Source organism: Panthera pardus, unplaced genomic scaffold (assembly GCF_024362965.1).
Source record: "Panthera pardus isolate Hobbes unplaced genomic scaffold, ASM2436296v1 HiC_scaffold_8, whole genome shotgun sequence".
Taxonomy (NCBI): domain Eukaryota; kingdom Metazoa; phylum Chordata; class Mammalia; order Carnivora; family Felidae; genus Panthera; species Panthera pardus.
The window spans coordinates 140,211,836-140,237,838 of NW_026527013.1; the positions used below are offsets into that span (position 1 = coordinate 140,211,836).

The 26,003-nt window shown below is 38.0% G+C and overlaps 1 protein-coding gene across 4 annotated transcripts in view; it reads left to right on the forward strand.

Annotated features, from left to right (window-relative positions):
* Positions 1-26,003, forward strand: part of ASB15 (ankyrin repeat and SOCS box containing 15) — a 58,461-nt gene that overhangs the window by 18,721 nt on the left and 13,737 nt on the right. For 3 of the 4 annotated variants that reach the window (XM_019452606.2, XM_019452610.2, XM_053897398.1), the window contains exons 1-6: positions 6,960-7,069; positions 11,961-12,033; positions 18,444-18,552; positions 20,559-20,611; positions 20,703-20,834; positions 22,178-22,336. In XM_019452606.2, the coding sequence (XP_019308151.2) occupies positions 18,446-18,552; positions 20,559-20,611; positions 20,703-20,834; positions 22,178-22,336 (451 nt within the window). In that variant the 5' untranslated portion in view covers positions 6,960-7,069; positions 11,961-12,033; positions 18,444-18,445. Of the gene's footprint in view, positions 1-6,959; positions 7,070-11,960; positions 12,034-18,443; positions 18,553-20,558; positions 20,612-20,702; positions 20,835-22,177; positions 22,337-26,003 lie in introns of those variants that run through there. The other variant, XM_019452607.2, reaches the window with a different exon arrangement.

Below are 26,003 nucleotides of genomic sequence, written 5' to 3' on the forward strand. Positions count from 1 at the left end.
ATGCCCAGTCACAATCCCATCTTGACTAGATGATTTAAAAAGTCACCTGGGGCAACTGGGTGGCTCAGCTGGTTAAGCATCTGACTCTTGATTTTGGCTCAGGTCGTGAGATTGAGCCCCCATTGGGCTTGGTGTGGAGCATAGAGCCTGCTTGGGATTCTCTCACCCTCGATCCCACTGCCCCTCCCCTGTTCACACTTTCTCTCTCACTCAAACAAACAAACAGACAAACAAATTCACCTAAAGGATATTAAAAAGAAAAATGAAGAGTGATGATTTAGCCTCCCAAATATCACACCATTCTGTGCAGCTGTGATGATCCAAATAGTGTGGTCCCAGTGAAGGAATAAATGGGTATAGGAATAGGTTAGCATTTCCTTGTGTTTTTCAATTGCTGGGCTATAATTATCTCAACAAAGAACTCAAATAATCTATTGTACTTGAATTGTGTACCAAGTCCCTCTCTTAGAGATGCATTTTTTAAAATTAAATTTAGTGAAAAATAAACTGTTCAATCTTGTTAAGTGGTTAAAGACACAATTTTGTTTTGAAACAGGAAGGGAAACTCCTCCTTATTCCCTAAATCCTAATTTAGGAAGCACTGCAATTAAGTCCCCAGACTGATCCATCACTTACGGGGATTCATATGTGACATAGTTGTTACCAACTATTGTCATGGTTATTTTCTTCACAAAGCTTACTACAATTTATTTTCTCACTTACTTAATATTTACTTCAACAACATAAAAATAAATTCCTTAAGGAGAAGGACCTGGTAAGTCATTAGTGGCTTGGAGAATGGTATATGCTCAATAAAATATTTGCCAAATACAGCCTTAGTGAGAATCTCATATTCATCTACTTCTCCTACCATTTCTGACTTTGTAAGATGCTCCATAGCCTGTGAGTCGGTTCACTACTATATGTCACCCAAAGTCCCCTTGAAAGTATCTGCTTACACTGGAACTGAATGGTCCAGGATGGGAAATTACCCAAACATTCCACGCTGCATAGGAACATGTTAACAAACCTCAAAACTCAATTTGATTTTAATATTAAAAAAAACTTTTTAATGTTTATTTATTTTTGAGACAGAGAGGGATAAAGAGAGAGAGCAGAGGAGGGACAGAGAGAAAGAGAGGGAGACACAGAACCTGAAGCAGGCTCCAGGCTCTGAGATGTCAGCATAGAACCCAACACGGGGCTTGAACTCACAAACCATGAGATCACGACCTGAGCCCAAGTTGGATGCCTAACCGACTGAGCCACACAGGCGTCCCTGATTTTAATATTTTTGATACTACAGCACCTGTGAAAAAATGTGAAAAATTGCCTTATTTGTATGGTAATTATATATTAGATCCTTAAATCAAGCCACAACTAAGCCAAATATTTAGTAGAAGTACCATTTCGGAAAATCCAGAGTATTCTGCCCCATTACTTACACTGTTCTATTAGAGATAAATTTAAACCTAGCAGAATAATCACATTTTTCTAGTTTCCTCAAAGAATCATTAAGCTTAATTTTTATATTGAAATTAAATTATTTGAACATACACAAAACAGTGGGTCAAATTTGAAATATAAAAAATAAGACTCTACATGCAAAAGGGGAGGAACAGGGTCTTTTAATAGTAGATAGGATAGATTTACGTTGAGAATGTTGAGTTTAACATGGTAAGTTTTGTTCACCAAATTCATATAACTTTTATATAACAGTTAATGCTAAAATATTCTTGTTCATAACCAAATATTAATTGATGGAATGTCATGAATTAGTAGCTTCAAAAAAATTGAAATATAACAGGTGCACATGAAAAACACCAATCTTTTCAGAAAGAACAGAATACTGAATGTTCAGTAATTCGAATTTTACTTTGCTTGCCAATATAAAGTTCTATTGTACAGTCTTGATTATGACTACGTTTAGTGAATATTAAATAAGGTACTAAGAATAGTGGAAGTCTCGCCTTAGCACTATCAATTTGGGATATGTAAGAGATCAATATTACAAAAGACAAGAAGAAAAAAAAGGCTCTCAAAGTACTTTGATGATCTGTGAATGTAAAACCAGTGTCTCTTTTTATTTTTTTTTAATTTTATCTCTATTTTATTTTATTTGTATTCATTTTTGAGAAAGAGACAGAGAGGGAGAAAGAGAGTGAGAGAGCAGGAGAGGGACAGAGAGAGAAGGAGACAGAACCTCAAGCCTGATGCAGGGCTCAAACTCAGGAATCTGAGCTGAGATCGTGACCTGAGCTGAAATCAAGAGTCAGACGCTTCCAGACTGAGCCACCCAGGTGGCCCCCATTTTCTCTTTTTAAAACTCAAATGTGTGTATGTCTTTGTTCTCCAGTCTTCTCCTCCAAACCTACTTATGTCTTATCTCTCTTGCCAAATTCTGGCTTCTTTTCTACTTATTTGCTCTCTAAACAATGATAAACTTCTTAAGGACCAGAATTGCGTGTCCTACCTGTCTTGGCATGCATGTCCTGAAGTGGTCTAGTACCACATTCTTCATATACTAAAATGTGTGTGTGCATGTATAGAACAGGAAGTCAAGTGGGATGGTTTTTTTAATGTCCATTTTAGGTCCCAGAAATAGAATATAATTAACCCTTGAACAACATAGGGATTAAGGATGGCAACCCCCACGCAGTTGAAAATCCATGTGTGACTTTTGACTCCGTGAAAACTTAACTACTAATAGGCTATTGTTAACTAGAAGCCTTACCAATAACATAAACAGTTAACACACGTTTTTTATATGTGTTTTCTATTTTATTCTTACAATAAAGTAAGCTAGAGGAAGGAAGATATTATTAAGAAAATCGTAAGAGAAAATAACATTTATAGTACCGTATCAAAAAAATCCACGTATAAGTGGATTCATGCAGTTCAAACCTTCAAGGGTCAACTGAACTATAATAGTAAGTACTCTATCTGTAGAGTGATTACTATTTTTTCAAAGAACTTCCATAATTATTCTCTCATTTTACTCTCATATCAATGATGTGAAATATCAAGGGCAGAATTATTATGTAGGTGGAAACCAGGACATAAGTATTTAAGTGGTTTGCCTTAATTCACAAAAACATGGACACATCCGAAATCAAAATGCAAATTCCCTGCCTTCTTTTAATCCAGGATTCTGTCTCTTAGATGCTCTTGACCTGTCTTTCATGGAAAGAAACCAACCTACTTTCTTGAAATTCATTATGACTCAGTTTTAATTGAATTAACCTTTAGTTAAATTACATAAGAAATAACTGCTAAACCATGTGAAGAAGTCAGTGTGTTTAGCAAAAATGTAGCTTGTGTTTCATGTGTGCTTTCTACATGACAAGCCCTTTACCAGACACTGGTGACAAAGTGGTAAATGTAACAAAGTGCCAGTAAGAACTCTCCCCACTTTTTGTGCACCATGGGGTTAGTGGGCTACGTATAGTGGTACCTTACTAAACACCACTTGCTTGTCACTCACCTTTGTGCTGCTGTGTGGAAACAAAATGGCAGGAGTGATGTCAACAATGCCCGTTCTTCAGAGGCCTGTGACATCAGCACCTGGTAGAATGTGGTGCTGATACATTGGACTCACAGTTTCAGTTTGATTTTCAGTCTGAAAAAACAAACAAACAAACAAACCCCAAAAAACAGTAGGAAGCACAACAAAAGCAAACAACCAATTATCAATTATCAAAGTCCCTGGAAGAACACTTGAAATAAAGGATTTCCTTTTTTCACATTTTTCTGCTGTTTTATACACAACTGAAAAATAAAATGGGCATTTCTTAAATCACAACCTCTCATGACCAAAATAATGAACAAGTGCAGAAAAGGAAGAAGGAGGAGGAGAAAATTGGAAATACTGTATTTCTTTTTTTATTTTTTACATTAGTTATGATATTGTGGGGGTTTTGACATATATTAGAAAGTACTGTATTTCAAAGTGAAACCAAGTGAGATATACATAGATATTGCTTACTAAACTGCAAAATAATGGGACCAAGCAAACCGGGATTTTCCAAGGAGTTTGGACAACACCATTTTGCCCAGAAGGCAAAGATAAAGCTGCAGTTGTGATAAGGCTTTTATAAAGAATGGGCTGGATCAGAAAGGAATCTGATAAATGGCTTTGTACAGGTTGGATGTGATTGTTTGGCTAATCTTAGCAAGATCTGTATTTTTAACTCACAGTCAGAGGCCTGCAAGCCCCCACGTTTGCAGGAACACAGAGTACCTGTGAGTAGTAGCAGCCGGCACCCTAAACATGACGGCCAGGATGCCACATTGCTTTCTGGAAGTTAACATACCATGCTACCCAAATCCTTTGTTCCCAAAATAAAAATGAGTGCTTCCAGGGACAGAACTTCTAACACTGCGCTTCAACCATTTCAACCTAAGACTCTTCATATCAGTTGCTATAATTATCACTGTGAAACAGAACATGCATTTCTTGCCATATATAGATATAAGGGACATGTATTTGGATGTCAGCATCATTACAGGTGCCTTCCTCAGGACAATAGTAGTAGAATTCAACAGTCCTTCACTGCTTGATCACACACCTTGCTTGAAACACCCTTTCCAGGCAGCCTAGAAGTCCATTGTTCAAAAATCGGATTCCCGTTGTTTCCATTTTGAGAAAATCAACAAGAAAAGCCAACTTCCCAAACAGGCAAATGTTGGAAATGGTTATGAGCATTATGAACAGAGCATTCTGTTAAATATTTGAATTTACTCAAAGCATGCTTTAGTGTGTGTGTAGAGATGATGATGAACTATTTCAGGAATAGACCTCTTAAAAATGGTGGGTGTCTGGGGAGGCTGGGTGGCTCAGCTGGGTTGAGAGCCCGGCTTTGGCTCAGGTCATGATCTGGCACTTTGTGAGTTCAAGCCCCACATTGGCAGGCTGCTCTCAGAATGGGGCCCACTTTGGATCCTCTGTCCCTCTCTCTCTGCTGTTCCCCTGTTTGCTCTTTCTCAAAAATGAAATAAACATTAAAAAAAAAAAATGGTGGGTGTCTGGGACGCCTGGGTGGCTCAGTAGGTTAAGCAGCCGTCTCTTGGTTTTGGCTCAGGTCATGGTCTCACAGTCGTGGGATTGAGCCCCATGCTGGGTTTGCGCTCCGTATTGGCTTCCAGCTGACAGTGAAGATCATGCTTGGGACTCTCTCTCTCTCTCTCTCTCTCTCTCCCCCTATCTCTACCCCTCCCTTGCTCACACTCTGTCATAAAATAAATAAATAAACATTTTAAAAAAGTGGTGGGTGTCATGGTCATTTGTATTATCATTATAATGGTTATTATTACTATTACCACTTCTACATTACAGATGAAGATATTGGATCTCAGAAAATTAAACAGCAAATCTAAAGTAACAGAGCCAATAAGTGGTAAGGCAAGATTTGCTCATAGGCCTACATCATCAGTAACATATTTTCATTTATTTGCCACATAGTCCCTCTTTTTTTGTCCTTTCTGTTTTTTAAGCATTATTTTAAATATTGTGTGATCTAAGGAGGTCTATAATAACTATTATATGGAAGGATAAAACAGGCATAAATTGGTTGGTATAAGATCAGAAATGTCCCTGAAATGTGCCAAACCACATTTTTAAATGTTTGGCATAGATTTCACCCACAAATTGCGTTATACTCTAAACCTTCATATGAATTTTTAATATTGTAAGTTAAAAAAAAGTACTGTATAAAAATTAAAGTTTCACAGTGCTGTTTGTTTTTTGTAACAATGTTTTATTGCAAAGTTCCAAATTAAATTAATAATTATACAACATGCACAATGTTCTAACCTTCAACCTTGACTATTTCAAGTTACAGTTAATAGTGGTATAAATACATAATATTTCTCAGGGTTTGCTCCCAGGGTGACTGAAGTACAGCCTCTATTATCACAAAAAGCTAGGACCTCTGATTTCACATTTATGATATTCCAAGTTTTTAAATAAAACTGGGAAATTCACTACAATTGATATGTTTATTCATTAACACCAAGTCCCAAAAAATGGATCAGAGAAATAGGAGAAAAATAAAAGCATATAGTGCTCCTCGAAGCCTGGGAGTACATAGTTCAAGAAAAAGGGAGAGACCAATGACAGGAAATCCAAGAGGGTCTGAAAAGCAATAAACGCGGTGTCTTTAGACACTAGGAGGTCACTGAAGCCCTTAAGAAGAGTTGTTTTAGTAGAGTGGTGGGGACAGAAGCCAGATGGCTTTGTGAATGCTGACAGTGGCCTGAGTTAATCCAAGGATAGCCATGTCAAAACAAACTTAAGGGAGATTATTTTCATCAGAAAATCAGCAAGACATTCAACTTTAATGGATTTTTTAAAATAGAAAATGAACAACCCTCCCTGGTTAAAATCCTGATTTTCTTCTTGCTTTACATCTCCTGCTTACTTTTTTTTTAAAGACTATCTATGTTTTACAACTTGACCTAAACATATCTGATTACATTAGATGTTGCTGAATGTTGTATCCCCATCTGAGTATCAGACCGGCAGGTATTAAATGCAAATCAAATGAAAGACAGTAAATTCATATACTAAGACGGTTGTATTTAGTGAGATTTGACATGGGTCTAACAGATGAAGAATGAGAAACTGTGTGTTAAAATTGATTACAAGTGGATATGGATCTACAGACACACAGACTCATAGTTTTGTCTCTTGAACAACTAATTTTAAAAGACGAAAAATTCTATTGAAGTGATTTTACTTGGTTCCCTTAGCAGGAACTCTCATCGCAGCTGGGTTGGCAGATCATTTGTTTTCATGAGCAATCTTTGAACCAATCAGGATACAGATAATCTTATTATACCTCTGTGGGTTTATGTTTCTTTTGATGGGAGTCTAGAGAAGTCATGGGTAATACTTTATTGTGTGCCAGGAACCGCTTATGTTTCAGTTGCACAAGGTCAGATCTTAATTTAACCACCAACTGGGTACTTAATTTTAGACACACAGAGGAACACATTGGCTCCAAGGCACTTCCTCTGGTTTAGGAAGGCAAGGCCCTGGATAAGAATGACAAGACGATCATTCCAAAAGGTGAGATTATGAAATATTTGATCTGTACCTCACCAGCTAGCTTATTAAGTAATTTAGTATTGGGAATATTTTAAACAGATGGAAATACATATTGTGGTAGTTTCTCATTATTTTTTTTCCAGTTGATCACCAGTGGGTTTGCCTTCCTGAGGCCTTTTTAAAAATCACAGAATATAGGCAGGGTTGTTTTTGCTTCTTTATAGAATATTAACTCTGTGGCATGGTCATGAAGCATAATAATATGATGAGAAAAACAGACCAAGAATGAATATGCTTGTAGGGAGTGTCAATATACACACTATGGAAGCCCAGAAGGGTCTTAGCTGGCCTGGTTTCTGAGTAAAAAATTAAATTATTTTTGTGAATAATTATAATAAATTTCTATTGAGGCTCTTTCATCACTTATAGCAAAAGATGGATGCTTTATATTCAGATAGAAAAATTCCTTTAAGTTCATTTAAATCAGATGATAAAAGGAACTCTAGAATTGGAAATTTGCTTCTGCAAAAGAAATCATAGAATCTTGAAGCTGGAAAGTCTTTAGAACTTACCTGAGACCATCACCCATCTGGCTCTTAAATAAACACATAACTTCTAAGGAAGCTTCTAAATCTAAAATGAAATGATTTCTATGAAATAGTAGTGATATAGACGAGGAAGTCCTAACACTGCCTTGTGCTGAGAACATTATATTATTGTCATAAATTATCATAATTTTACACTTCTGTTGTCTCTATGGGAATAGCTTGTTTTCAAATGAAAATTTACCTAAAATATTTATATTTCTACTAGAGTTGTTTGATAGGTTTGCTGATTGTTTGCTTAAACTCTCTTAGAAAACTTACGAATATTTGGAACACAAAATGATACCTCCTTTTCATTAATTCTATTATAGTAGATGGATCATCAGTTACAGTATGTGTGGCCTCTAATGCCAAACTCTAATCCAGTTACAGTTGTGTGGTCTCTAATGACAAACAGCTGGGTTTATATCCACATCTTCACCACTCACTATTATGTGCAGGTTTGGGCAAATTGCCTAACGACTCTGTGCCTCAGTTTCCTTATCTGTAAAATAGGGGAAAGTGTATCATAGAAATTAAACATCATAATCAACTAAAGTACTTAGTGTAATGCGTGTCACAGGTAAATATTCAATACATGTTACTTATAATAGCTATCAAATTCAACAAAACAAATATTTATTGAGGATGTGCTGCGGGTTTAACTCTCTGCCAAACTTTGGAAGGGGAGGGAGTGATTTGTGTTGTTTCTGGAGAAGTCTAGAATGCATTGTTTAAAAGCAGCAAACTCCCTGAGGGCATGGATCCTACTGTCTTGTGTCTCGCACTATGCCTGGAACATAGCAGACACTGAACACATATTTTTGAATGAATGAATAGGATGGTCTGAAAATCCTTAGGGAAAAAAAAATAATAATCACTGAGAACTGGTGGGTCAGTGTTTCTCCTTTGTCTTTCTGATTTAGTAGAGAAGGCAAATGTATACAGAATGCATCTGTATTTCAACAAAGTATTTGACAGTATTTCTTGATGATGGTCTTGTTATCAAAAAGGAGACGTTAATACTAGATGGTGATGTATTTCGGAGGATTTGTAACTGGATAAACAGCTTTTCTTGAAGGGTGCTAAATAATAGATCAGTGTCAACCTGAAGTCCTCCCTGTCCTGTGCCAATTTCTGTTCAACGTGTCATTATTAATAGTGCAGATGGACATATAGAAGGCATGCAAACAGATGTACAAATAGAACAATACTTGCAGGGATAGAAATGCATTAGATCTTAGCAGACAGGAATAAGAGTCAAATCATTGAAAAAAAGAAAAAAAAAAGAAAGAAAGAAAGTAATAGCGTTAAATACAGAGTCCTGCACAGAATTTCCCAGCAATGATGTGAGAAAAAAAACATGAGATGTAAGATTTGGGCCAATAGGTGTCCAAATCAACTGTCTAACATGATAGCCTCCAAATTAATCTGGGCTTAGGTTAAATTAACCAATCTATAGTGTCTAGGAAAAAGGAGATGGTCATCCCTGCTTGATATTGTGTTGTTGATCTGACTACAGCTATTGTGCTGCCATCAGAGCCCATGGTCCAGAGCCACTTTTAGAAGGAAATGGAGAAATGAGTGTGTTTACAAGCAATCAAGATGGCGGAGGGAGGTGAACCCATGGCACAGGAAGAAAAGTTGTTCAGCCTCAGGAGGAGAAGGCTCACTGGAGACTTAACAGCCTTCCTGGGGAATGATTTAAGGGCTCTCATGTAGCAGAGGAACAACAGTTTATCAGTGTGACTCCGGGGAATAGAACTAAGATCATAGAATAATGATTTGAAGAGATGGATTCAACTTAAATGTTTTTTTCCTAACTGTTAAAGCTGACTGAAGGGCTCTGTGGGGATATAGTAAGCTTCCTGCCACTTTGGTGTTGAGGGCTGAGACTAGACGATTACTTGTTCGCCATGTTGTAAATGGAATTTACAGGTAGAGCTATCTAATGGTCAACTCTGAAGTCTGGTGATTCTAGAGAAAAGGAAGAAGAAGGAAATAACGAATATGTCAGAGTGTCTGTTCAAGGGTGAGGAATTGAGCTAAAATTGCCAAACAACCCCTAGAATTCTCATTCCTCATTCCAGAGGAGTTCAACCACAGAATGATAACAGGTAATGTTTGTTGACTACTCACATCAGACATAGTTAATGCAGTGGCTAATCCAGAGGGCAAATTTTGAACAAAGTTTCAATTGCTACACCCAACTGTCTCCCCCAGAAAGATATCAACGGCTTGTATATGATGTCAAAATAAACTATGAAGAAATGCAATGACTCATTATTGTTTGAGCTTTGAATGGGAAAAGATTTGACTTGAGCCCCAGGCAGAACTTCTGTCATGTCAAATGAACCTGTATATACAGTAGTATACACATATATAGTATATACAAATATAGAGTAGTATACATATACATGTATAGTACATAATAATACTTTTATTAAGGTCTAGAGACATTTCATTTTTATTGTTATTGTAGTTAATTAATATAGTCAAAACATTTTTTACTTACCCTAAACTCAGTTGTGTAAACTAAATGTAGCTATTTTATTGTAACTGACCTTACTTTCTTCAAAAGCTGCCACTCACTAATTAGAGGAAAATGGAACTTTGGTCTCATGCAGACAAATAGAATAACTTAGGTAACAAACCCTGTGCTTGGATGATTCAGGTAAATGGATCAGTCTTTCAGACTGCTGTTCTTTCCCAAGCCAAGGAAATCCCTCCACCAGATTTCACCTGCTTTACTATAAACTTTGCAAATTTCTCTCTTCTCAAAGTCACCAAGGTCCCTGGACTGCCAGGAAGTGACCTATCTCACCACCGGTAAGGTTCAGCCTATGAGCCAGATGCCGGGCCAGTTTTCTCGAAGGCTTTATAAGCTTTGGCTGCATAAAGTCACTTTTAGTTCCTTCCAAGTGGCCAGTCATATCTGATTAGGTGAATATCATTCTCATGTGTGACACTTTATCTATGGCAGTAAATATTCTTCAAGGATATTAATTTTAATAACTGTATGGTTTTCTATTGCTTAGATATGCAATAATGTCTTATCCAAATTTCTTATATGTTGGACACTTGATAAGTGTTGGACACTTTATTATTTCTACTGTTTTGGCAGCTAAATACAGCTGAGATGACATTTTCACATAACAGTTTTTTTGTCCACATCTCTGATCATTACTAGAAGATAGATTTCTAGAATTAGAATTATAAACAAATGGTTGGACTTTTTAAAAAATGTATTATCATTCTTGCCTGTGATAAGGCCACTATTAATAAGTTGCCTTTTCATGGATCATGCTTGCTCTGTTCTTTTCTATTCTACGTTTATATTCCTCTAGAAACCCACCTACTAATGAACTTAGATCTCCTTCCTGTTTTTTGCATCATTTTCACAAACTAGCACACATCTTTCTATATCTCTGTTGTAATTGAATTTGACATGGAAATCAACAGTATAGAGTAAAATATCTAATGTTGTAATATTAAAGTAGAGATAAGAAAAACTAGCATGACAGGTCTTATCACTGGCTATTTACCTAGCAACTAAGCTTCAGTTAAACTGGAAGCGAACTTGCAAAAACACAGGATGTAAAAACACAAGGTGAATCTATTAATTTGCTAATTTTAAGAGTAGTGTATATTTGATTATTCAATTATTTATTCAGCCAACAGTTAGTGAATTCTTATCACATACCAGATATCATACTTAGATAGTATTGGTCTAGAAAGGAATATGTCCATTTTTCTTAGATCTCTTCTAAAATATCAGGTTGTGTCTTTTTGAGTCGACATAAAAGTAGCATTCGTCTTCTGGACTAAGTGTGTACGTGCACTTGTGCATGTGCAATTCATCAGCAGGGCATGTCGTGCTAAGGAGGAAGGAGAACAAGGAGAATTGGTCCAGTTCTCCCTGTCATTTACAGGATTACACCATGCAGAGGGAATTGCTGTAACTTATTACTTATAAAGTTACCTGTGTCAGTGGGGTGAACCCAATTCTGACAGAGAATTTTAGTTCTCTCTGAAATCTCTTGGGGATTGATTGACTCGCTGAAAACAGTCCCATGAAGCTGTTGATCTGATTTGCCACTTGGTGCTAGAGGGTTCCGAAGAAAGCAAAAGTGTGCAGCCACCAATAAATACCAAAGTTATGACAAAATTTTATTTATATTGATGTCAATTTATCTTTAAAATTGCACATATAAATGGTCAAAATGCAGGAAAATAAAAATGAACATTCTTTTCAATGTAATAACTGTATTTTCTTGACAAAACCAAAAAGTAAAAATCCTCTTTAACTATTGCCTTTCCTCTGATAGGACAAATCCTGATGATTCTCTCTGGGACCTCCAGTAAATGAACACATCACTCGAAAACCATAGCAGTTTCAAGGTGAGAGAAAATTGCCTCAGGGTCTCAAGGTTCCCCATTTCACACAGCAGTACCTTCGGGATTGGATTTGAGCTGACTGTGTATAAAACTGTGAAGAAATCTAAATTTTACTATATTTCCTTTTTCTTATTCCCTCTTATTACCATCCACTAGACTTGGTCTCAGACCCTCTGCCATCTTGTGCACTCTCATGCTCCCCTCAGTAACTATTCCAAGAGATCCTAGTTCTGCACTGGGGACCAGTATAGTGTTGTTGACATTTTAAAAGGGACACTGGAAGACGGAACAATAAGCCGTAAAGGACAGAGTCTTTCACTGATGCAACCGAATGACACTGAGGTGACAGATGCTGGGGGCAGGGTGATATTTATGGACACAAAGCCCTTCCTTGCATGGAAGTGAATTGTACACTCTGGGAACTGTTACAACCAGCCCTGTTTAGAACCCACAAACTTATCAACAGTACAGTGTTAGCATGGAAAATGGATTGGAGGTAGTTTAGGGAATCCGATGCAAAGAGGTATCATGTACCCATGTTCATTCCTGCAGCTTACCTCACAACACTATCCTAACCTCCTGGTCACTTCAGTCGGGCACCGCCTGGCATGCTGATCCACTTTTTAAGGACAGTAATGTTTAGACTCCATGACGCAAAGTACAGAATGAAGGCAAGTGTAGGACGCCCCAGACCACCCTAAGCAACACAAAGCCTTATTGCAGGGAGCCAAAGATAAAGATTTATGTGTCTCTGGAAGCTGTTTTTTTATTTTTGGAAGTTATTGTCATTAAGAGCTGGCTGTTAAGAGCAAGATCAAAGTGTTGTGTTGTTTTTGTGTGTGTGTGTGGGGGGGGGGTTGTTTTCCTGCAGCTTTGGAAAGACCTTAAAAATGAAGGTACCTGTGATCTGTCCAGACTCTACTTATTAGCTCTGTGACTCAATAATGTATGGCTATTATTATAATCACCATTGTTATTATTATCAAAGATTTTCTAAAAAAATTTTTTTAATGTTTGTTTATTTTTTAGAGAGAGAGAGAGAGACAAAGCATGAGCAGGGGAGGGGCAGAGGGAGGGAGACACAGATCCAAAGCAGGCTCCAGGCTCTGAGTTGTCCACACAGATCCCAACACTGGGCTTGAACTCACAAACCATGAGATCATGACCTGGGCAGAAGTCAGACGCTTAACTGACTGAGCCACCCAGGTGCCTCCTACCAAAAATTTTCAAAAACTTACATGACCACCAAATTTCCCTTTTCCCACTATCTAAATCTAGGATTTTACTAGGCTTACCTGTAAAGTACACTAATAATTACTGATATCTGAATAATACATTTAGCACTTGAAAATCCTAAATTTGATTGTTTGGGGGAGGGTATGGGAAAGGGCTTTAGAGGTCCCATGAATTCTTCAAAATTTTATGCAGAATTTTGAGTGGGCATGCATCCCTCTGGAGAGAGAATCCATTGCTTTTCATCAAATGTGTTCTTGACCTTAAGGAAGGTTAACCAGCGTTCTACTTTTTTCTTGTTTAAATATTTTTAAGTTGAGTATAGTTGACACACAATGTTACATTATTTTCAGGTGTACAACACAGTGACTCAACAACTCTATGTTATGCTATGCTGTCCACAAGTGTAGCTACCATGTGTCACCATACAACACTATTGCAATATCATTGGCTGTATTTTCTACGCTGTGCCTTTATTCCCATGACTTATTCCTTAACTGGAAGCCTGCAACTCCTTCTTCAATCCCCCCCTGCCGCCGCCTTTTTCTCCTCCCCCTCTGGCAACCATCAGTTTGTTCTCTGTATTTGTAAGCCTGATTCTGCTTTTTGTTTGTTTATGCATTTGTTTTTTTAGATTCCACATATGAGTGAAATCATGGTATTTGACTTTCTCAGTCTGACTTATTTCACTTAGCATAATAGCTTCTAGGTCCATCCATGTTGTGGCAAATGGCGTGATCTCATTTTGTGTGTGTGTGGCTGTGTAATATTCCATTATACATATCCATTCATCTATCCATTCTTCTTTATCCATTCATCCATCAATGGTTAACTTGTGCTTTAAATGAAAAGGCCAATTTCCCAACATACTTGCTCCAATTAGTTTGTAAGCAGCTACGTATGGGAAATAAATCTCACTAGAGGGCTTCTCCAGAACAAGACCGGGAAACCATTATTTAGGAAGTGTCAGTTCATTTCTCTAGACTGAGAAGTAGAGCACTTGTGAATAGGTCTTAAAGGATGTCAAAATATTGTTCGGCTTTTCCTCAGATTCCTGGTTGGTGCTTTATTTAAATAATCTTAAATAAAGGCGGGCAATAGACCGCTGCCAGCCTTCAGCTGGGATTGAATCCTGGTCATTTTAAATTTGAGATACACATAAATAACTCTTCTCTTTGCTCTTCTCATTGCATCGTGATGTCTCTAGATCTATTCCAATCGTGCTCTTTGATGATCTCTATGACACTTTAGAGCACTTGCACACAGATCTTTATTTCGTCCTGGGCTTTTAGGAAAAGGTTGGAGACAGCTTGTGTAAGACGGGTTGTTCCCTGTGGTAAGGGTTTCTTCACTGTTTCTACCCTAGGCTTATTATGGATACAAAACAGTTAAGAGTCTTAGGTACCCTTCTTCTGGATGGTAGTTAAAATGACATTAAAAAATAAAAAGCAAAACTTTCCACAGATCAACTCAGTTCTTTAAGGAGCCTAGGGTATCTCAGGTACTGGAAGTCCAAATTTCAAGCAGGGTTAGAACTGAGCTGGTGATTTAAATAGGTAAAAGGCTCTGGATCTCATTACTAATCCCAAAGCCATGCAATCCCCCTATCGCCGCAGTGATACCAGTGAGAGAGGCAGCAGGCAATACCACAGGTTGAACTTCATGATCTAATCGTGCCGTCTGAAGGACTCTATGTGTGTCTGCTGGTAATGAGTCAACAACTTTTTTTCCACTGAGAACAGCCATTTGCTGTAGTTGACTAGCAGTGGAAGTAGAGAGAAAAGATAGAAAAGGAAAAAGAAAGTAAGTAAGATATTTTCTTCCCTCAGAAAACTAATAACCCAAGTGAGAATACAGAACACAAATACGTGAAAAATTTGCCAGGCAAATACAGAAGGAGTGGAAATCCAGATACTGGAAAAATATTATAGAAGAGGAGATATTGGCAGATAAGGAAGGCCAGAGGGGAACTGGAGAATTTCAGCAAGGCTTCCATAGGAGGGACGTCTTGAGCCAGGCCTGACGTAGCGTATGGGGCATGTGCATGGAAGAGCCGGAGGGGCTTGCGAATGAAGAAGGAGAAGATGCGGAAGCAGAGAGGTGAGAAAAATGAAGCCAAACACAGAGAGGGCAATCAGATTTGTCTCACTGGACAAAAGTCTCCATCCCTGAGTACAATGGTTAGTTTTAAAAGCAGGGCCTAGCTTATTTTAGGGTTTTTTTTTATTAACTCATTCATTCATTCTTTCATTCACACAGTTATAATAGAGACCACGGACCTTGAGATGGTGCTTCTCGGGCACTGGAGACACAGGCTAATTCTCTGATCTTATTGGATTACATTCTAGGGGGAGGAGATAGACAATGAACGAATAAGCAATTAATAAAAAGTAAAATACTACTTGAGTGTATTTGGCAAATAAGACCCCTAGAGCACATATTGGCTTTTTGAGAAGACTAAGATATCACCGTGTGAGGAAATACACTTACTGGATGTCGTTACTCTCTCACGGGCAGTCTCCCAACATCACTACTATTCTCTCTTTAATGTTCCAAGATGATAGTAAGGGCACTGGTGCAGAACAACAAAAATACAATGAAAATGATGCTATCGAGTTCACATGCAGTATGTCCACAGGCCAGGCACCCTGGCTATCAGCACGTGGAGAAGTTTGAGTTTATCTAAACTTGAGCAATGAGAAGTGGTAATATCAGCTGTGTTTTGAAAATCGCCCAAGGAAAACCATTTTTTTTTCTCCTTGGAAAAACACACAACGATGTAAAGTTTCAAATAGGTAATACGTTTTGGCTCATAAAGTACCACTAATCAAAAATGATTTCATATTGATCATTAAACCTAGTCATAGAACTATTTTTATTTCTACACTTACTAAATTTTCTCTCTCAAGAAGAGAGAGCAACTGGCCCAATAGTAATGAGAGACACTCACTCCTTTAATTTGATATTTGGAAGAAATAAACCAATGAGAAGTAATCTACATTTTTGTGTCTATCTTCGGAGAGGATGGGCCAGTCAATAGCAGTGGCTTGTAATGGACAGAACTATGCAGGAGAATGAATAGGGGCTCCATGAGATGGCTGGTCTCTGCTCTGGGGATGGAATTAAGAGGGTCCTTATTTCAGTCGTTCAAATGATGCTCTGAGACCATAACACCACACGATGTTCCCTGTAAGACCAGCCAGAAAACAAAAATGGGGACCAAACAGTAGCCATGTGAAGGTTCAAGTCAAGAAGCAGCATGGGCGTCGCTGCCATAGTATTCTTACCTTGTCTGAAGGAGAGTAATCCAATCCTAAGACCCTCCCACTTTGGGAAAAGTTTGGAAGACTAGCTGCTAAAAGGTATCTCTCCTCATTTACTATCCAAAACACTAAATAATTAGGCACCTTTTTGCTTAACTTCCCTTTGTTAAAAAATGCTCAACTCAATTCAGGAATCCCACAGGCCAAAGCTACTTTGTTGCAAATGAAAAAAAGATGCTGCTTCCTTGGGGCGTGTGTAGCACTCTGCCAGACTGTACAACTCCATTAGGGGAGATTTGGCTGGATTCCCTCAGCCAGGAACACTTGTGTAGTGCACGTCCTGCCCAACCGTTTGTGGTGGGTCTGATCTGGTTGAAACAAGAAAGTGCATTAGGAAGAGTTGAAATAGGAATCAATAAATTATGTAAATAAGCCCCAAAGCCTCTCCGTTTTTTTTATTCTTCTTCGAAAGCACGAGTTCATTTTTACTCTGCTTATTGTTTTCCAGGTTAATGCACCTGCTGGAACTGCCCACAACTAAGCCTCCCTTAATAAAGTTGGTCTTTACCATGCCTGTAGAATTGCCACGTAGTAGCAGTTCCAGCGTCCCCAACTGAGGCTCCCTAACTAATTAAGGATGCCCTTCTGCCAAGGTATCAGAAAGGGTCTTTCCGTGGCCAGGAATGCAGGTAGCACAAGTCCATAGAGTTAGATGTCCCACAGTACCCGGAGAACCCATGTGGTCTATCACCCAGCTGAGCCAGTCAGTAAGGAAGTTCTCCAGATGCCTAAAGCTGTTTTTGTCAGATTAACCCTCTCCTGTCTTATTTAAAAAAATTTTTAAATGTTTATTTATTTATTTATGTTTATTTTTGAGAGAGAGAGAGAGAGAGAGAGAGAGAGAGAGGTGGGGGGAGGGGCAGAGAGAGAGGAAGACACAGAATCTGAAGCAGGCTCCAAGCTCTGAGCTGTCAGCACAGAGCCCGACGCGGGGCTTGAATTCACAAACCGCAAAATCATGACCTGAGCCCAAGTCAGACACTTAACTGACTGAGCCACCCAGCACCCCATCCCCTGTCTTATTTTAAAGTTCTGGAATTTTGAAACCTGTTCACTTCATATGTGAGACTAGACAGTAGTTGCTTACGAAGAACAGTGTTTGAAGTTCTCAGTTCCTTCTGTTTAAAGTTTCTTTCACATCTTCTCTATTTGCTCTGTTACACTTCTTGCGGATAAGGCAAGGCCACTGCATTTGTGACATTTTGTTCTCTCTACTTTAATTCAACAAATGTTCATTGAGAAGCTTCTCTGGGCCAAGCCCCTTCTAGAGTCGTAAGGGGTGGAGAGATGAGTGAGGTAGAGCCCTTCCCTCAAAGGGAGTGTAGAGTCTGTTAGCAGAAGTTGAACACAAAGCCAACTCAAACCTTTACTGATGTGAGAAAAAGAATACATCAGCAAATAAGCAAACACAGCAGGTATAAAATTAAAAGGTAAGAATGTGAAAGGCCCCCTGTTCTCTATTCCTGTCTCTGTCTTCCTTCTTCTTGGTCTGAGTTTCTAATGTACTTCTCATGTGCTGTGTAGAGCAGTGTCTTCAGAAAACTGATGGGCTGAAATTAGTGTAAGTCAGAAGTGTCGAAAAAGTGTGTTCTTATTAGCCTAATGGCAGCCATTAATGAAAAGGAAGTCCAAAATCAGAAAATGCAGACACCCAAATGGCAGGTAGTTAAAGGTGTCAAAGGTTAGGATGGGCTTCATATGTAAAACGGATTAAAATGTTGACTACCTTTGTGTTTGTTAAATGAAGAACGGTGAATGCATTTTAGTTTTTCATTTTGCATCTTCACATTAACTGTATATACTGTTCTGTGTTGTTTGGTGATAATAAGAAATTGCCTCTTTCAAATTTATATCCAGTCATGGATACTAATGATGACCCCGATGAAGACCATCTTACAAGTTATGATATTCAGCTCAGTATTCAAGAATCCATTGAAGCCAGCAAGTCTGTATTTTCTTCTGAAAGGTAACATTCAAATTGACTATGCTCAACAAAATTTCTTTATGGCATTCATTTTGTTGTCATTTCATTCATTTAAGAGACAGCTCAGAGCTTGGAGCCTGCTTCAGATTCTGTGTCTTCCTCTCTCTCTGCCCCTCCCCCCACCTCTCTCTCTCTCTCTCTCTCTCTCTCTCTCTCTCTCTCTCTCTCTGTCTCTCAAAAATAATTAATTCAACAAATGTTCATTGAGAAGCTTCTCTGGGCCAGTCATAAAATGACTCTTCCTGACTTCTCCTCTAGGGAAATGCTTACTCTTCTTCTCCGGCAGGGATTCCAATGGCTTTACAAGGGCCACTGTGCATAGGTTTTAGCAGTATGATCTTCCCCAAATCCCCACCTCCTGTGGAAGATGGAAATAACCTAAATGGAAAGTTCTTAATTGAATTTGGTTGTATAGGATTGCCTATTTTTTTAAATTAATATAGAATCAAAATATCAATAAGTAACTTGAAAAAATTTGCAAGTACAGTTTAGACAACTAAATAGGTATACAGAGATCTGTTCTGAATATTCCAGAGCCCACTCTGCTACTGACTCAGACAGCCTTCGTAAGTAATGTATTTCATTTCTGGATCTTCAAAATATGAAAAATAATATGGATTAGGCCCTAAGTTTAATGAATGGGAAGAATCGAGGGCTTTTAGTAAAAACAGCAATATGTAAACCATAGCCTATTTAATTATCTACTTTCCAAATGACAGAAGTTAACAAATTATATGCAAAATTGATGTTTATGTTAGCAGGAAGGAGTTATAGAGTCTGAAACTGAAAAAGTAGATTTCTGTCTTGAACAACACACATTGCACTTCTGATGAAAATAAACTTTAGTTTACATTCTTTTATAGTACTTAGAATCCTGTATTCTGAAATTTAGTAGTGCTTTCATTTTTTTTAATGTTTATTTATTTTTTGAGAGAGAAAGACACAGAGCACGAGCAGGGAAGGGGCAGAGACAGAGGGAGACACAGAATCCGAAGCAGGCTCCAGGCTCTGAGCTGTCAGCACAGAGCCCTACATGGGGCTCAAACCCAGGAACTCCAAGATCATGACCTGAGCTGAAATTGGACGCTTAACCCACTGAGCCACCCAGACACCCCTAGTAGTGCTTTTGAATAAATTCAGTTCTATAAAATTATTGCTTATGAGCTTCTTAAAAATGGACATGGTACCTTTAAACTGGGTCTCTTTCGTTTTTCCCTTATGCCCAACAGAATTCCCAAGAAGGCTTTAACAACCGTAAAATGCTAACAGATGTTTCTGCTTAAAAGAGTTGAATCAATTTGTTATGAAATACCTTGTTTCCTTAGAATAAACACACACACCAGAGAACTGCCGTGAGGGTTGGGCCAATGACTGGAATTTGTTCAGTAAAACGCTCAACCTCTTTTCACTTGTAGATCCATGGATTAAAGACTCTAACATGCAGTGTTGGATCATAAGCTCCCAATTAAGCAATTATTAATTAGCAATTATTAAGTTCAAAGCAACATTTACTGAGCATAGAATTTTTAAAGTTGGAAAAAGCCTTAGAGATCTTCCTATGTAATCCCATCATTTTAGAGATAAAGAAACCACTACGCAGAGACACTAAATCACAAAACCCGAAACTAGCTCTCCTGACCCCGACTACAACTGTTTAATTCTTTATCATTGCTTAGAACTCATTACAGAGACAGTGTTATAATCTTCTATTTTGTCATCTGTACTAATGTGCCTAGGTCTGGTGTATCACAACTATACTGTTCCTGATTCCTGAGCATTTACGTTTTTAAAGGAGACAAACTTAAGTTAGCTGGTTATCTCAGTTGGTTAGAGCATGGTACTAATACAGTAGATAAAATCAGTTGCGTGCATTTCCTGTAGATCGTGATAATTAAAATCATGTACAAAAACTCAATATAAGTTAAACGTTTGGGTTTTTTGAAGTACACCACTAGGATAAATACGGCTTATTTTTCTTTCTCTGGTAGGTTTGTACCACTGAGTGATCAAAACAGAAAACTTGTGGAAGCCATAAAACAAGGTAAAATGGGTGTATTGCCTAGAATGGGGCAGGTTGAAGAATTCACGTTGCCAAGACAGAGATTTGTTACCAGCCGGTATGTTTAATTTAGGCCACATTCTTGAGCTCCAGGAATATGTGAAGTATAAACATGCATTGGATGAAGCTGATGAAAAAGGATGGTTTCCATTGCATGAAGCTGTGGTTCAACCCATTCAACAAATACTTGAAGTTGTTCTGGATGGTAAGAGAACATAAAATCTCTTTGACCCAACAGAAGCAAAAGAAGTTATGAGTGATCCCATAACTTCCCATAACATAAAAAGCAAAAAGAAAGAGCAGAATAAAAGATAATTTTGCACATGGGAAAGAGAATACCCATGTTTTACACTCAGAATATAAGAACCAACACATTTTGTGAGTTTCAGCGTTCGCCCTTTGAATCCTTCTATGAATGTGATACAGTTGGCACAAAGATGTGGTTGTAACCTAAAAGTAATAAAAGCTTGTATATATCATGAATTAATTGATCTAAATATAAAACTTTTTGCTTTTGGGAGTCAGCATTTAATTTTTCATCTTGAACTATGTCTTCAGTTAACAGTTTCCAAAAGATCATTATCATGCACAAGTATATTTACAATATTTTGTACTTATATTGCACTAATTTTTTCATGGTGGAAACATGAATCAGTATCACAGTGAATCAACTTCACTGTTAAGTGAATTGACAGAGGGTTAAGTATTAATAATTTTGATGTTCTAAGATAATATTTGTCACATCTAAGCAAATGTATTTTATTATTATTCTTTTAATGTTTATTTCTTTGAGAGAGAGAGAGAGAGAGAGAGAAAACATGAGCAGGGGAGGGGAAGAGAGAGAGCAAGACACAGAATCCAAAGCAGGCTCTAGGCTCTGAGCCGTCAGTACAGCAGGGTTCCAATTCACAAACTGCGAGATCATGACCTGAGCCAAAGTCAGGTGCTGAACCAACTGAGCCATCCAGGCACCCCTCAGCAACTTTTTAAATGTCTTGTAAGTGCCCTGTCTTTCAACCCTCAAGGGTGCTCCCTCGTTCTGTGCTCTAGGAGGCAATCCTTGCTGCTTGATAATTGACTATCCAGCCAGCCAGCCAGAAGAAAACAAACAGCTAAACGGAGAGACAAATAGATGTAGAAGGTGGTGATAAACATGGTATTTCTTTTCTAACATTTTCTGACAGTATTCAGATACATTCTCATTCTGACATTCACAGATTTTATTTGACAAAAATCAGTTTCAGGTGCAATTTAAATAATAATACAAAGGACCAGGGAGTTATTTTACAATTTGTATTTTAAAAAAAGAATATACAATCCACTAAAAAAATAAAAACAACCTTGGAACACAGATGTTGGTTTTCTAGCTGTCGAGTACATGCTCCTCTATGTATACTCACCATCCTTTGATAAACTTTAATCACATCTTTTAATCTTTCCTTGCCATCAGTTGACTTTGTCTAATCCAAAGTATGTAATGTTGAATTACTCTGATCTTTGTAATATCCTTTAAGATTTTTAACTTTATACAATACTTTCATATCTCAGCATCCTACCAGACACTCTGGGAGTTCAAGACCTCTGAAGGAGAAACACCCTTGACTTTGGCAGTCAAAGCTGGTCTGGTGGAAAATGTAAGAACTTTACTAGAAAAGGGAGTGTGGCCAAACACCAAAAACGACAAAGGAGAGACGCCACTTCTGATTGGTAAATGATCTTCTTTTCTAGAACTTTCACAGTTTGAGACAAATGAATATTTAATAAGTATTTATTGGAAACCACTATGTATTGAAGTTATGTGACCTCATCTACTTCTCTTCCCTGAGCTCCTCCCCTAACACCCATCTCATCTGCCTTACGATTTTGTTTTTTTAATCCTACAAAGAGGTCCAATGTGAAAGATCCTTCAGCACCAACTAAGTGCCGGATCCAATCTTGGAGTTTTGTGAAGCCAGAAGTGCCAGTTCTTTTTTTTTTTTTTTAATGTGTATTGATTTTTGAGAGAGACAGACAGAACGTGAGCAGGAGAGGGGCAGAGAGGAAGACACAGAATCCGAAGCAGGCTACAGGCTCTGGGCTGTCAGCACAGAGCCCCATGCGGGGTTCAAACTCAGGAACCATGAGATCATGACCTGAGCCAAAGTCGGACACTCAACCAACTGAGCCACCCAGGTGCCCTGAGCAGTGCCAGTTCTAAAGGAAGATTCTCTAGGTGGTGTCCAGTTGTAAGTAAGGTTGCATGTGCAGCAGATAGCAAGAAGAAAGAAGCAGAAAGAGGGTTGGAAAGAGAGATTGAAGGTCCACATCAGAACAATGAAGCGTCAGCAGATTCTGATCACATAGATGCAGCAGTGGGCACCTATGAAGGGGTTCACAGCTATGACACAAGGAATGATGGTAAACCTAAAGCTGTCATTTTTCAGTTTCTTCTCAGTCTGTGCATCCTGCTATTTCTGTTGACCAATAAAAATTGGCAAGTCTGTTTGTAAAAGTGAGATGAGATTAACTACAAATGACCAGAGATAACATTTCCTGTCATGTAGAGTTGTGGAATTTGTTACAATAACTGATGCTTTTTAGAAGTAAACCAAAACTCTTATCCTGGGCAGGTTCTATACATATGAAATGCATATTCACCTATGGTTACATCACCACTATTAATGCGATCTGTATTATTTTTAAAGGCACTTGCCATGGGGTATTTGCAATGACATCCATGTATGTGTTGTTGTTGCTATAAATAATTCTATAAATATCTGTAGATCTTTAATTTCTGCAAAAAAAAAAAAAAAGCACACACCTTTCCAGAGTTTGTATACTACCTTATTTTGCAAATGTAGAATTATTCTCTACTTGCTATCCTTAATTCACTTATGTAAAGCACAACTAAGTCATGATTATCCCTCATTTGATTTCTTTTTGCTTTTAATGCTTACAACAGAGCATTCAGTATTTATATATATTTCAAAGTTGCATGTGTCAGTTTCTCTACTCCAGAAATATCTGAAGTATGGGAAAGGAAGTTGATCATTATGTTATCAGAGTCAAAATAGAATTAACATTCAGAAATAATGTTAAAAGCTAAATGGTAAGAGGCGCCTGGGTGGCTCAGTCAGTTGAGCGTCCACCTTCAGCTCAGGTCATGATCTCATGATTCATTGGTTTGAGCCCCACGCCGGCTCTGTGCTTATAGCTCAGAGCCTGGAGTTGGCTTCAGATACTGTGTCCCCCTCTCTCTCTGCCCCTCCCCCACTTGCACTCTGTCTCTCAAAAATGAATAAACATTTAAAAAATTTTTTAAAAGCTAAATGGTAATTTCAAAGAGAAGACAAAAGTCTCAGGAAGGAACTTTTCTGAAGGTGTTCATTTATGTCCCCATCATCCACATACCTGGGGAAAAATTTTTTTCTTGGGTTACCTTCTCCCAGGACCTTCTTGGTGGAACCCATGTCAAGTATTTTTAGGTTCTATAGGAAAACAGATCATCTGTGGCACCTTCCCAGTTTTCTTTTTGACTCTGTAGGCTACTTTGAAATTTGCTACTCATAGTCCATTAACTTACAAAGAGGTAAAAGAAAAATATGTTGTTCTTTTTATTTTTATGTGTAATGTCATTTTTATTTTTCTTAGCCTGATGGCATTGTCTTTGTCTTTATTACAGAATATGCTTAGATGGCAAAAAAAAAAAAAAAAAAAAATCACTTTAAGTCTCTCCAGGGCCCTTCTTTGCTATCAGCCATCGGGGCCTTACTTGTGGTACTTTGATGTCTTACGGTCCATCACATGGTTACTTGCTGAGGGTTAGATATCTAATTTGTGATCATCTGACACTTAATGAGGGTATTTTGTGCTCACACTCCTTCTTTGCCCACTCCTCTGAAGTTGGTGTCACCTTTCTCTAGTTGGATAGCCACGAGATTGTCCTGGCCAGCAGGGTCCAGGGGATAGAGGAAGCCCGGGGAACCATGGGGCACAACATCTCAGTTCTGCTGCCCTTCTTGTCCCACATCCTCATGTCATTTACAGCTCAGTTAATTTTATTTCAGACACTGTCTTTCTCACAAATCAATACGCATCCTCTTCACTCCATCTCCTCTTTCAGTCTGCCCATCCTTGTCAAGAAGCCTCAGAAAAATATCTCTTCTCTAATTTGTATGTCTTAGGAGTCACAAGATAAATCACTGCTCATAATAAAAAAAACTACATGAGCAAAACATGCATATCAAGAAAAAGAAAGAAAATGACAGAAATTTGGGCACCTGGGTGGCTCAGTTCGTTAATCATCTGACTCTTGGTTCCTGCTCAGGTCATGATCTCACAGTTTGTGAGTTCAAGCCCCGCGTCGGGCTCTGCACTGACAGCTGGGAGCCTACCTGGGATTCTCTCTCTCTCCCTCTCTCTCTCTGCCTCTCTCCATGCATGCACGCTCTCTCTCAAAATAAATAAATAAACATAAAAAAGAGAAAATTATAGAAATTTAAGGTTAAAAGGAATAGTGCCAGCAAACTATAAAGTGTTTAAATGTGCCTATAATCTATGCAAAAGTCTCTAATTCCCTAACTTTTCAACTGAAGTTTGTTTCTTTAAGCATTATTGTTGAAGATATATGTATATATGTATATTTTTTGCTATATAAGTTATCTTAAGCTTTATTTTACTTAGTTATGTAACACAAATACTGTGCCTTATTAGTTTTCATTATTTCAGCCATTTATTGGTTAAGAATGTCTTCATGGGTTAGTTTGGGAGGTGTTCCCATGACTTCCATTATTATTCCTATCCAAAATAAAATAAATTATTAGTTCCAAAACAGTTAAACTGCAAGTAAAGTTTTATTTTTAAAATTATTTTAAGCTGAATATGGCCTGTCTATGATATTTTCATGAAAAAAGACTAATATCTATAATCAACATGTTTTCTGGGTCAGACAAAAGGAAAAGAGATCGCAATGGAAGAGATTCATTATTTGAATACATTTTTTCTAGAAAAAATGTAATAGGAGCAAGAAGATAAATGAGGACACATACCTCTTAGTTCATTTAGCTTATTGATGTTTTCTCTGCAATGACACCAGCTAGGATGAGGTAATTCACTATAATTAGAGCTGCCAGCGGCAGGTGGGTGATTCAGAGAAAGGCATTTGTCAACAGACTCTAGTGAGCAGGAGAAAAACTGAAATCTCACCACAGTGACGGCTTGCCTGCCTCCAAATTAAGTCTTCATCCTCTTGTCATGCCTTTGAGGGCCCTTTCCCTTGCTTTGGCCTGAGATGCTTTCTGTATTCTGCCCCCTTGCTCCCCAAGATGTTCTATGTGCCCCCCCCATCTCGTCCTGTATTTCCCAGCAAAGACCTGGATTCTGAGTCTCTCTTCAA